Raw genomic sequence first — 12,864 nt, 5'->3', positions numbered from 1 at the left:
CTAGTCAGAAAGAGGAAGCAGAGAGCCTTTGTTAGGAGAGATGGAGGGTACTTGATGTGAGGTACAGATTCACCCCTCAAGCTTGAAGCCTCAAGTTTCAGGTGGGTTGAGGGAGCTGAAGGCACCTATGGCCCCTGAGCCAACATGAAGCTAGAGGAAGAAAGTAGAAATGGCCACATAACTCCTGAGTCTCCTGCAGTTCCTGCACGTCCCTGAATGCTCCCAGGATGTGAAAAGGAGATGACAAATTGGCCAACAAGATTTCTGTTGGGGGGCGGGCATCCAGCAAGTGCGGAAAGCGACCCTGTACCAGGGCTGCACGGAAGACCTCTTGAGCCTGGCATCAAATGAGGTGCTGACAGGCCTCAGAGACCTCAGGGCAGTCGGGAGGTGCAGTGGGGCCTCATCAGCTTTGAGGGGGTTCCATCAGCACAGGCAGTGACAACAGCATCTGCTGGCCAAAGACAAGCAGGACAACAAGCCCAGTCAGATGCAAGCACACTGCTCTCCCCCATCACCAGGGCCTTTATGCTTTCCTCACCAGGCGCCAGCTTGGGAGGAGGAAGGAGAGAGCGGCAACTTTCCCTGGGCCTTCCCATTCTGTGCCTAGCATTGTGGGGTTTTTTTTTTTTTTTCTGGTCTCCGTTTCCTTCTCTGCGGGTCTAATCCTTACCGTGACCTAAGCCCTACACAAGCTCAGACTCCATGATGGAAACTTGATCTCCTGCTTGGTTTCTTCCACTCAACCCCTCCTCTTTCTGGGGAATCTCTCCTCTTTCCTAAATCTATTATGAGCAACAGCTGGCCCAGAGTGCTAAAGCCTCTGACTTCCTCACTTCAAAATCTTCTGAGAATCAGGTGAGGTCACTTGTGTCCATTTCCCTGAGAAGGGGCGGACCTTTCTCAGGAAGTCTACTTTTCAACACTCCTGCTGGAATGGGACCAGGTTGCATTTCCATGACCTTGACCTCTAGCAAAGTGGACCAAGAGCGGACACTTAATCCAGCTTGGTCAATCTTGGGAATATGTGGCCCTCGAAGACTTTGGGTAGGCCTGCTGGGCACTTTGATGGATAATATCTAGAGTTGATTTAAAGGGCCTGCAACGGTAACTCCCAGCCCAGTCTGGGTGATGACATTTGCTTTAGTCACACAGGTCGAAGTTTACACCCTCAAGGGGGCAGTGGCTGGCAGATGAGGACTCTGCTCACCCCAGGGCGTACAGTGCCACATTCACCACTTATGCTAGGAACTGCCCAACCTAGAGCTGCAGGGGCTTTCAGCTCTCTAGGTGGTCCTGCAGATAGTCAAGTCTAACCAGGTACACAGGGAACAGATTGAGCTTGGAGAGAGGAAGACTTACAGTCGAGTACCCCCTGCGCAGGGCTTTGGGATTTAGAATGTTGCGTCTCTGTCAATCAGGGCGAATATTGCTGACCTTCATTGTGCATTCTGATCAGATTCTATCCCTTTGAGAAAAGTAAAAACTGCTTTAACCCAGTGGTGTCTGTGGTCTGGTCTTTCCATCAGTGAAATTCACTACTTTTTAATCCAGAGGTCAAACAACATTTCACAAGGAAGCGACGGAAACCTGGAGCTATTTCTATCACTCTCCCCGGAGCGCGTGGTGGGATCAGCTCCACATGTGGGGGTGGGAAAGGTGCTCAGCACCATCTTGTCTTGGCTATACGGAGGAGGGGACTGTGCGGGGAGCCCTGAGAGCTCTGTCATCTCCTGAGGGCCTGTGGAGGGAATGCTCCTGTCCCCAGGGCCCAGGCAGCTGCTCGGAGGGAACTGACACAGCTTTCTGAGCCACTGAGATTGTGGGGAGTTAAGAGAGTGAAGCGGCACTGGCTGACCTTTGAGTGTGCAGTGAAGCCATCCAGAATTCCTGAGAGAGAAACGGATTTTTGAACTCACTGGCTTTGAAGACTCCATCTGCCACCTGCTCTGGCAAAGTCAGGGTGTGCCGGATGCAGCCCCAGGCAGGCTGCCAGATCTCTACAGGTCCCAGGGTTCAGTCCTAACCTGGCCCCTCAGCCCCCAGCAGCAAAGAGCTTCTGCCAGGCCAGCCTCCCTTCATACTAAATCCTAACTACCCTGTATCTTCTCTTTTTTCTCTCTCTTTCGTTTTTACACTTATGCTTATGTACACACACAGAGAACAGCAACTTGATTGCTATTTTTGTTTCAAAGTAGAAAATGTAACAGTTCTTAGTATAACAGTAACATGTCTTTAAGGCCAAGGAAGAAAGGAGAGAGAACAGAACTGAAATAACCTGCACCTACATCCAGCCAAGTCACAGGCGACCCCTCCTCCAGCCTGAGGCGACCGCTCACCAGCATGTGGGGGTGGAGGAGGTCCAAGCTTTTTTCCCTCCATGACAAACATTACGACGTTTCTTTGTGCACCAGTCCCATGAGAACACACAGCAGCACAGGACCTACCTACTAACGGTGGTAACTGGGAAGTTTACTGAACATGTACTGGGTGCCAGCCACGGCACTTCACATACGCTAGATCATTTAATCCTCACAACCACCCTTGTGGCACAGGCACTATTACAGCCACTGGACAGAGGAGAAAATCGATTCAGAAAGGGACGGACACACGCAACTGAGTGGGAGCACAGGGATTTGAGTCTAGGTCCATCCAAGCCCAAACTGAGCACTTCCCACCACTCTGCCCATAGCTTCCTCCATCCTGACAGCTGTCAGCAAAGCGTGGTCACCCCTCTGACACTGCTTTCACCTCATCCAGTCCCTCTGCCGCACTTCTGCTCATTACACATTTGTTCTAAAAAGAGAAAATACTGCTTCCCTGCTTAGGATGGATTCAAAGTCTTGGGCATGTACTTCAAAGACACAGGAAGCAACAGGGCAGGGAAAGCCTCCCTCCATTTGCCTTTCATATAAGGGACATTTCATTTCCTTGGTTCAGCAATGGTTGAGAAAAGACCACTGTAATCACTGAAGTAATTTTAGCTGCTGTTAACAAACAACTCCCGAGTTTCAGTGGTTTAACCTTAAAAACACTTATTTCTCACATAACTGTCAAACACAGATTTACAATAAGCCAAGTGCTCAGGGTTTAAGGCTCGTCTCCTGAGCGGCCAGTCACACAGCACTTTCTCCTGGGCAGCAAGCGGAGCCTCCCAGGCCCGCTTTCTACATGTGCCTTCATGTAAGGTGCACACGCCATGCCTGGGGGCTCGTGTACAGCGTGCCACCCCCAGTCACTCCCTGGCAAGGCCACGGACAGGGGAGTGCTTGTGCACAGAATCAGGTTCCTGTCTCAGCTCCAGGCCACACCCTGATCCTTACTCCTTTCCCATTCCTTGTGTTCAGAAGCTCTGACATTTTTTAACGCTCCAGATTACAAATAAGAATGAAAGTCGGCAGTGACTCTGTAAGGGTGCAAAAAGTCTATTACAAATGCTGCGCCGCTGCTAGTGACAGGCTCCGGCAACTTTATAAGCCCACAGATGGGACTCCTTTGAGAATTCCACCAGGACCTGAAGAAGTAAGGTGCGTCGTAGTCAGCACCAGTCCCCCAGCTACTTCTCAAGTGGTTCACAGTTTCCATGGTCTCCCGCAGGGATTAATTTTGAATCCAAGAAAGAGTCTTCACTTCTGTGGCCCAAGGACAGAAGTGTCCTCAGGGACCTGAAAACTAGGGGGCCCCAGGCCCTCCTGGACTATACCACCTGGAGGCCCTGAAGCTTAGAATCAGCCCTCCGACCATGTCCTGCTCTTCCCCTCTGGTACCATCTCCAACAAAGACTGTCCCTTCATCCCCTGGGGCCTTCCTGCCTCTCCCCAGCGGCGCTGCATGTTTACTGAGGCTCTCCTGACTGTCCAGGGCAGTGAAACCCACACTGAGCGAGCAAGGCTCTCATCTCGGCCTCTCAAGATGTTTTGCAGGGAACACAGCTGCCTGCCCTGGGAGAATAAGAGGGAGTTCTCTGCCTGGAACCCACACTCCCTCATATTCTTGTTCCCAGGGGCTCAGTTCACTTCCCAAGAGCAGGAGGGACTAAGACTTCTCGGACAAGCTCACCCAAGCATGACAAACACCTCCTTCCTTTGTGCCTCTTAGTACCTGATGGGGACAATAATGTTTACAGTCGTGCACTTCAGCGGTTAGTTTACACGCCATCCTCTCTCTTAGAGTATACAAGCTCTTCGAGGAAAGGAAAGGTTTCTTACATCTATAAGGTTTCTTACATCTATATATTTTTTCTATCTAATATGGCATTTGACCCACAGAAATGTCACTCAGTGAATGCAAATTATTTCTGAGAGAACGAGTTAGTAAATAAAAAAAGAGGGTGTGTCACTGAGTTAAGGATGAATGGGGGAGGATGAGAAGGAAAGGACAGGGGCGTGAGTGAATGAATGAGTGTCGGAGGCAGAACCACGGTCCACTGCCTCCAAGTATCCGCTCTTCTTCTACCTTGCAACCGAATCAGAGCCCTGCTTTTTCAGTTGTACACACTGCCACCAACAAAAATAATACACTTCCTACCCTCCACTGAAACCAGACATAACCTTATGACTAAGTTCTGTGACTAAATTAAATAGAAGTAGCAGTGTTGCATAAGACATCAAGGAAAATCCTTTAAAAAGGAATGTATGTGCTTTTGGCTTGTGTCTTCATCTTTCTATGACCAGAAGATATGTGATGGCTGGAGCTTAGCTGCCATGTTCAATGGGGTAACCTCAAACAAAACCAAAAATAACAACAACAAAAAAAACAAAACCAAAAAACTCCACATTGAGACCAGGAGGCAGAAAGATAGAAGTCTTGATTTCTGTTAATCACAGAGCCACTGTAACAGCCTAGATAGCCTTCCTCTGAACCTTTTCTATGCCAGAGAGAAATAAATTTCCATTTCACTTGTTATTTTGGCTTTTTTTTTTTTTCATTATATACAATTGATACTAATCCAGACTCACAGGTTTATGGTGGAGTTGGTCCTAAACCCACGCTTCATCTCTCCCGGTCTCCAGTTCTTTCTGACGCCAGCTGTAAGTCACTCTATGATGGCCTGACACGCCACACTCACCCAGATCTTGCAGATGCCCTCCAAATGTCAATCCAAAGCCATGACATAAAATAAGAGAATCTAGATCTTTTTTTGAAAGCATTCAAAGTGAAGGATGATCCCTGGTCAACGTTCAAAACCTAGCAGACTGGCAGGGAGCAGACTGAATGCAATTCCCAAGGAGCAGTCCCAGGAAGTACAACCAGGGAAACCCATCGAAGACCACAGACCTGGTACACTCACATTTCTGGTGGCTCCTGCATTTCAACTGTAAAGCATTTGTCCTTCTGCAAGGGGGTGCACATGGGAGGGGTCTTACCTCCGCCAGGGAATGCCAGTGTGCAATGGGCTTGCGCGGATATGACAACATTTCACTCCAGTGGTCTCTGCCCAGCCGCTCAGCTTCGTTGCCTACTTGACACACGCCGATGATCTCATTGTGACCTACACTGTGAAATGGTCCACAATAGTTATTTTTTTCCTAAAATTTTGGTATGTAAGAACAGCAACTACTCAATTAAACATATAGGAATTAGGAAAGGGTTGGTTTTTTCACTCTTGAATGTAAAAGCACAGGTTAACCTTAACAGCCACTACAACCTGGGGACCAAGATGGCACTTGTGGGCACAGAGAGGAAGCCCAGAGTCTGGCCCTCACACACCTGGGCTGTCTTAACACTGGCAGAACTCAGCTTGTTCCCAAGAACCCTGAATTGGAAAAACTCTGATGCAGACAAAGGATGCCACCTCTGGTTCTGGAACAAGGCTGACTTCAGGCCTTCAGATCTATGTAATGAAAAATGGGGGCACTGAAAGGAGTTTCTTGCACTGATAGCTATTTCACTTCAACAGGCGGGAATCAAGAATGGGTCATGGAAGAGCTCTGAGTCTGTCAGCTGTAGCCTTGAGCTGACAAGGGCAGAATGGAGGTGGCTCCTGCCTCTTGCAAGACCTCTCTTTAGAAAACATGTTTTCATGCTCTTCCCTCCTTCCTTCCAAGCCCAGCTTTGCTTCTCTGACCCAACTTCAGTTTCCTACTGTAGAAAAACACTGAGATCCTTTAATACCTAGCTAGTATTTCTGAAACATCCTTGGATAGGTCTCTGCCTTGGCTCTTTTTTTTTTTTTTTTTCCTTCCAGTTTTTGATTATAAGTCCTTTGCACGCATCCAGAATTACATGGCTCATCCTTTAATTCTCTGGGATCCAAATTCACAGGCTCTTTCTTTTTCCTTCCTGCAAAGATGAGGGATTTTTCTCCTATGGACAGTGCAAGGGGGAGGCAAGGGTGGAGAAGTAGTGTGAAGGATATTGGATTCTATGCTCATTAAAATCAGTTGCATGCAGAAGCCCCATGAATTCTGCCATGGATTTTTCCAGACCAGATTCATGAGTTTATTGAGAATTAAATTGAAGCAGAGCTCACATAATCAGATTTGTCGATGTGGGAAACTTGGCAATAGCTTGAAAAATACTGGCCCAGCCTTCCACGGCTGGTGGGCCATGTTCCCTCCTGTGGCCTGACACTGTTGGTGTTGTGTGTCATCCAGAGGGACAGGATGAGGTCTACAGCCCAGCATGTGCTGTCACACCCATGTGCAGCCAAGCCAACGGACGTGCTCCCTAGGTTGCAAGACGATTATGTTTCACCCAGAAATCTGCTGGAAAGAGTGTTCAGGGCACTGAGGCTGCTGGGCTGACATTTCAGGGTCTGTGGGAAAATTTTTAGCTGCAAATGATACTGTAAGACATTAGAAGTCAGAATACTGTTTTTTTTATATAATTGTGCCCAGACCACGTGGGAGGTTTCCAATTAAAAAAAGACTTTGCATTTTTGTCTAATGACTGGTTTAACATGTATAATTCCCTGTTGGTACTTCCTTTGCATATTAAAATGACTGTTTTTCAAATCAGTCCTTTAAATACACAATTGGCTACAATGCAGGCTATAAATATCTCTTCTGTGCGGTATTAATTAGAAAGTCGAGCATCTTATACATTTTAATGTACCCCGTCATCCATACTGATTCTAGCAATTTCAAGAGAACATTTCTGTGTTTGCTTTCAGACTTAAGTGGATAAAAATGATCTTTATTAAACATATTGGGAGAAGAGAAAGAAAAAAAAAAAGAATGAAGCTGTGTATTTAGAAATGTTGATGGTCTGGCTCATGTAATCATTTTGCTGTTTTGAGTGGAATTTTTCTGATAAAGGCCAGGTAGGACTGCCTGAGGGAAGATTAAGATCTGTGGGGCCCACAGTTCTCCAAGCTAAGATTCTAGGGCGTGTACAGGGATGGAGAGGGGAAGCGAGGAGCAGACAGAAGGACGGAGGAGGGGAGAGAAATGAGAAATAGGAGAGCTCAGAGGCTTGCAAAATGGTGATTCCTTGTCAATCAGCTCTCAGGGTGCTGCTTAGTGGCTGCACTGGGACAGCAGCTAAGAACCCGCGGCTGCCACCGCTTCCCCCAGACCTGGGCACAGTGGGTTTGCAGTGAGAAACAGCTCCAGGCATCTCACCGGTCGTAGTCCATGACTGCTATGGACAGGTGGATTTGGTCAATGTTCTCGGGAGGGACGTCAAAGACTATGGCTTCATTGTAAACAGGATTCAGAGTGTTCCTCTTGGTGGATGTTTTCCTCTTTTTTAGTCGTCTGCCATCACACATCAGTGAGACTTTCACGTAGGGATCTGCACAGACCATGAGAAGCAGAAGTACTGTGAGGAGACATACAGATTTAGGCCGGCAGTTTCATCATGGTGGGGTTTCAAGGACCACAGGGTGCAGAAGCCCTTTACCTGCCTGTGGATGGAGTCTGAAGATTTTAATTTATACAATGTCTGGGCAACGACTGGAGTTGGGGTAAGTCAGTCATTCATTCAGGAAAAAGCACAGGACACACTCGTCTCAAAATGTGTGGAATTTAAAAATAGTGTGAAAATATCTGCCATCAAATTAGAAATGTTCCAGCTAGGATCACAGACTTGCAAGGCTGCCACAGGAAGGGAAACGAAAGCCATTTTCAAGGCACGGGGGAAGAGGTGGCACGCTCTGACTCGGAGCCACCCCACGGAGTCTTTTCCTAAAACCCAGGCCTTTAGGAAAGGGAGAAGCTAAACACGTGGACATAGCAAGAAGCTATGTTTCGGGTGGACGTCCTTCAGTGCAGGGGCTTCAAGCTCTTGAGCTGCCTGCGGTCGAGCTGTGAAGGGGGAAGCAGTTCAGCAGGTCAGGGAGAGAAAGGACGCAGGCTTGCTTGTGGGGCCATGCTGCGACTGGGTGACAGGCGACAAGGCTGGTCTCTGCGCCTGCTGGGACATCCCTGGTTTCACCTCACTATTTTCCTGCTCAGTGGGGAGTTCTTGCTTCACCTGCATAACCATGGGTGGCCCTGACACTCATACACTGTCCAGGAGGACTTAGAGGGCCAGAAGGGGTCACATCTTTTTTTTTTTTTTTTCGGTTGAATAAAACACTGGTATCCAGGAGGCAATATATTGCATCTTTTGATCTCAGTGACCAAAAGCCAATAGACTGGGCATTTTGTGACCACATTTTGGGAACCCCTGCGAGGTGGCTTGTGAACTTATACAAAGGAATTCCATTTCAGGATACTTTCTGTTAGGATTTAATTTTTTTTAATTTTTTTTATTTTTTGGCCATGCCAAGCAGTATGGGATCTTAGTTCCTCCACCAGGAATCTAACTAATGTCCCCTGCATTGGAAGTATGGAATCTTAACCACTGGACTGCCAGGGAAGTCCCCCTGTGAGGGTTTAAAATTTAAAGGTGCATGCTTGATTCACTGGAAAAACCAAACTGCATAGTTCACTGATGGACCTTTGATAGAAGGATATAGGATATCAATCTTCTAAAAGCCTGAGGTGACAACTGCTTGTATCTGAGGAAAGACCCAATTAGATATATCAGCATGTGCAAACTGTGGGTCCAGTCCACAGTCACGTGCAGGAGAAGACCTAAGAGGGAATACTGGTAGTAATAATGAGAGCTAACACCGAGGAGCATTCAGTGTGCGCCAGGCATCATTCTTAGGCATCATAATCCTGAACAACACAAACAGCCAGACACTATTATTATCCTCATTTTTACAGATGGGGAATCTAAAACCCAGACAGACTGACTTGCCAGAGTCACACAGCTATTAGGTCTAGGACTAGGTTTTAACCTAGGCAGTTTGGTTCCAAAGTCCATGTACCTTTATCACTCTACTGGAAGCTTCATGAGGTGCTATATAAGAACTGTAGGAGGAAATGTGAATTTGAGATAGTCCCACCTGATGCTCCTGTTATGTCCATTGCCTTTAAATTCCTTGCTTTTATAATGGTAATGGTCAGCCTGCCAGCCGTGGGAAGATAGCAGAGGGAAAACATCAGTTCTCCAAGATCCACGTTGTCCTGTTGAGAAAGCACAAACTGAAGCACTAGAAATATCTTCATTTGGCAGAAACCAACAAAATTCTGTAAAGCAATTATCCTTCAATTAAAAAACAAATAAATCTTAAACATAAAATAATAATAATAATAAAGAAAGTGTCTTTAGCCTGGTGCACACAGAAGCAGGGGCAGGGCAGCATTGCAAGGGGCTGCACTGGTCCTTCTGCTCATCTCCCAAATCCCTCATGTCTTTTCCCTTCACATAGTCAATCACAAGAAGAAGAAATGTTCCTACCTCCGGAGCCCCCTCCCTAAGGAAACACACTCATCTTTAGATGGCAGAACTGCAGACCGTCTGGGTTCTGTCCCTTCTGTCTCATTACCTGCAGCCCTGCACAGAGAACAGAAGCCCCCACAGCCTAACTATCCCCATGGAGACCCCCATGAGATTTCACTCATATCCCCACCATAGTCCACACAGCCCCTGGGACAAAGCTACACAGAGTACCCAGCAGTGCTGTCTGCCTCACAGGCATCCCAGACATGCTCTTATATACCCTCCGCAGCCTCGTGCATGCTCTCAAATGGGTCTCCATACAGCCCCTTGGAGACTCCTCATCCCTGGTTTCCTACATAGCTTTGCCCGCAGTTTTTCCCGCAAACCTCATACAGGCACACAGATAGTCACCATCCATATGCATCCCTCCCCGACAATCCCTCACTCTTCCCTACATGGGCCCCACCAAGTTTGCTGCAATACTTCCATACACTCCTGCTAACACTCTCCATCCCGACACATGAGTGCATGCACACGTACATGCGAGTGTGTGCACACACACACACACACACACACCCCTCTACCCACAAGAACCCTGCACACAACCTGGTCACTCACAACCTGTGCAGACCCAGGATGTGACTTCACTGAGGCCTGCAAACACTAGTACCTACAGTTCTCTAGACAAGGACCCTGCAGAGCAGCAGCCCTGAGCCCACACATCCCCAGCCCTGGACACACTTGGACACCTGCCCAGCCCTATGCAATCTCCAGACAGGCAGACATAGGAGGGGATCCAGGTCCCACAGCCCCCAGTTGCTGGCTGCTTGGCTCCCACTTTGCTTAAGCTTTTGCTTTCCCTTGGTGTGTCTCTAAGAAGCCCCACTTTCCTCTGCTGGGGAAAACATCTCGGGCAATGTGCAGCCAATCAAATAGGTCAGAAGACACCATTCTCTTTCTCCTTTTTAGCCCAGGGAAAATACAACCAGAAATGGGGGAAAAAAGAAAAAAGCCAGTTCGTTTCAACTTTTGCGATACCTGAGGTTATCAAGCTGGGTGTCTGGGTCTAATTAATATAGCTTCATAATGATAATGCTCTGGGGTCTCCGGTTTTTGCCCTCAACATCCATAGCCTCTCCTCCCCTCCTTGATTCTCCAAGGATGCTTCTATTTTTAGAAGCACAGATTCAGCTCTGGAAGGTCACCTCACCCATCCTCCTTCCTTGACTGCTTCTGCAGGAGGATGAGGTGAAGGGAGCCTGTCTGGTCGCTAAGGCAGATGGATTGCTCTGTATCCCTGAGCTCTGCCTGCTTTGTGTAAATAAATGACCTCCCCTCGAAAGCATGCCAGGCTCTTCTGGCTCCTAAAGCCCTGATATCAAGAGACCTAGGTAGTTGGGCCTCACCTCTGGGGTGGAGGTGAGGGAAGAGATGACAGTTCTACAGGAGTGGGGAGTCACATGGGCTGGGGCTAGACAGTTTTGTGTTGCTGGGGGTTTCGACTGCAGAAGGAAGGTCTGCTGTCACTGAAGGGTTTGATCCAGTTTCTGGCTAGTAGCAGAGGAAAAAGAGGAGCAACAACTGTCCCCATAAATTACCTTTTTCTCTTTACACTCCCTGGCCTATTCCCTTGCCCTTGGACCTCTTCTGTCTGCCTTAAGCAGAAAGGCCCAGACATCTGTTCTTCTCAGAGGACTCTTCTCAGAGGGCTCAAGCCTGCTCTCCTCTCATCCTGCCCTAATAATCTTGGTCTGAACAAAGTAAAACAGGAGCAACCAAAGCCACGTGTATGAAGCTCTAGCATCATTTTTTTCAGCATACGATTTCTGAGGGCCCTCACTGCACAAGCTCTGTAGGGCTGGAGATGTGACGATGTATCTACTCCAGTCCCCACCCTCAAGGCCAAGGCACACAACTGAATGTACTGTGTTGTTACTTTTGTGTTAAGTACATTTTCCTCCAACATAAACCTCTTTCATTCACAAATATTTACATTATATTGCTGTTTGCTCATGAGTTAAAAGAAAAAAAATATGCTTCAGATTTGGTTGTATATTCAGAATGTGAACCAGGGCTAAAGTCCACTTCTGTACTTAAAAGAAAAACCTAGGCAAATTAAAGATTTATTAGGGAGAAAAGGCTTGATTTGACTTCCAAGTGCTTTAAAAATAAATCATTTAAAATTATCAAAACTATGAAAGTAAGAGTGATAAAATTCAAGTACAAATGTTTTTAAGTATAATAGTAAAATATCTCCTTTTCTTACGTACATACCACCTAAGTCACTCCCTTCCCCAGAGCAACACTGAATAATCACGCACATTTTTCTTTTTGTCCTTCATCCATTCATCCATCCATCTGCTTCTCTTTTAACATCTGTTGTGGTTGTTGGGCATTGCTCTCTTCCAGGTGCCGGAAGCTGTTTTTGCCATGGTGACAACAGATGTGGTCCCTTGAGAAGTGACCAGTTTGTGGGCTATGGAACCTAATGCTAACTCTGCTTTTTCCCCATCAGCCCATACTAACTTGGGGTTAAGAATCTATGGCTCCTGATGTGTATAAACATTCCCTTTAAATCAGTGGTTCTCAACCAGAAGCAATTTTGCTCCCTCTGGGCACATTTGGTGTTATCTGGATAAATTTGTAACTGTTACAACTGGGGAGGCAGGCGTTACTGACATCTAGTAGGTAGAGTCCAGGGATGCTGCTAAACATCCCACAATGCACAGGGGAGCCCCTCACTACAATGAATTATTTGGTCCAAAACGTCAGTAGTGCCGAGGTTGAGGAACACTGCCTTACACACAAGTACTTATATTGTTAGTAAAAATTTTTCCAGAATGCTGATAAAAGTCAAATACAAAAGAGTATGGAGTGTTTGGCTTCTTTTCCAGCTTGACAGAAATCAGATATGCAGAGGTGTCACTGGTGGCTAAATGCCCTGGAGGGGTACAAGGGGAAGGAAAATGTCATGCAAAGAAATGCTTCATTTGCTTCTGCTTTGTGTGGCCAAGGTCAGTGTTGTTGCAAGATATATAGGGAACTGATAGCAAATGTGTGTGAATTCTATACCTGCCAAACCTGTAAACTCTTTCTGTGGTGTTTACCTGTAGTGGTCTGGGACAGTTCTAGTTTTTGTCTAGCTAG

General features: G+C 47.1%; 1 protein-coding gene across 2 annotated transcripts in view; it reads right to left on the bottom strand.

Annotated features, from left to right (window-relative positions):
* Positions 1-12,864, bottom strand: part of SYT9 (synaptotagmin 9) — a 208,748-nt gene that overhangs the window by 46,506 nt on the left and 149,378 nt on the right. The window contains exons 4-6 of one of the 2 annotated variants that reach the window (XR_011467032.1): positions 9,341-9,461; positions 7,566-7,737; positions 5,367-5,491 (exon numbers count right to left, since the gene is read on the bottom strand). Coding sequence is in view for 1 of the 2 variants with exons in the window: in XM_070383860.1 (XP_070239961.1) it covers positions 5,367-5,496; positions 7,566-7,737; positions 9,341-9,461 (423 nt within the window). In the remaining variant the exon portion in view is untranslated. Of the gene's footprint in view, positions 1-5,366; positions 5,497-7,565; positions 7,738-9,340; positions 9,462-12,864 lie in introns of both variants that reach the window. The other variant, XM_070383860.1, reaches the window with a different exon arrangement.

The sequence above is a fragment of the Bos mutus genome, chromosome 15, assembly GCF_027580195.1.
Source record: "Bos mutus isolate GX-2022 chromosome 15, NWIPB_WYAK_1.1, whole genome shotgun sequence".
Lineage (NCBI taxonomy): Eukaryota > Metazoa > Chordata > Mammalia > Artiodactyla > Bovidae > Bos > Bos mutus.
Note: the sequence above shows the minus strand (reverse complement) of the source record. Positions and strands in the feature narration are given on the sequence as shown.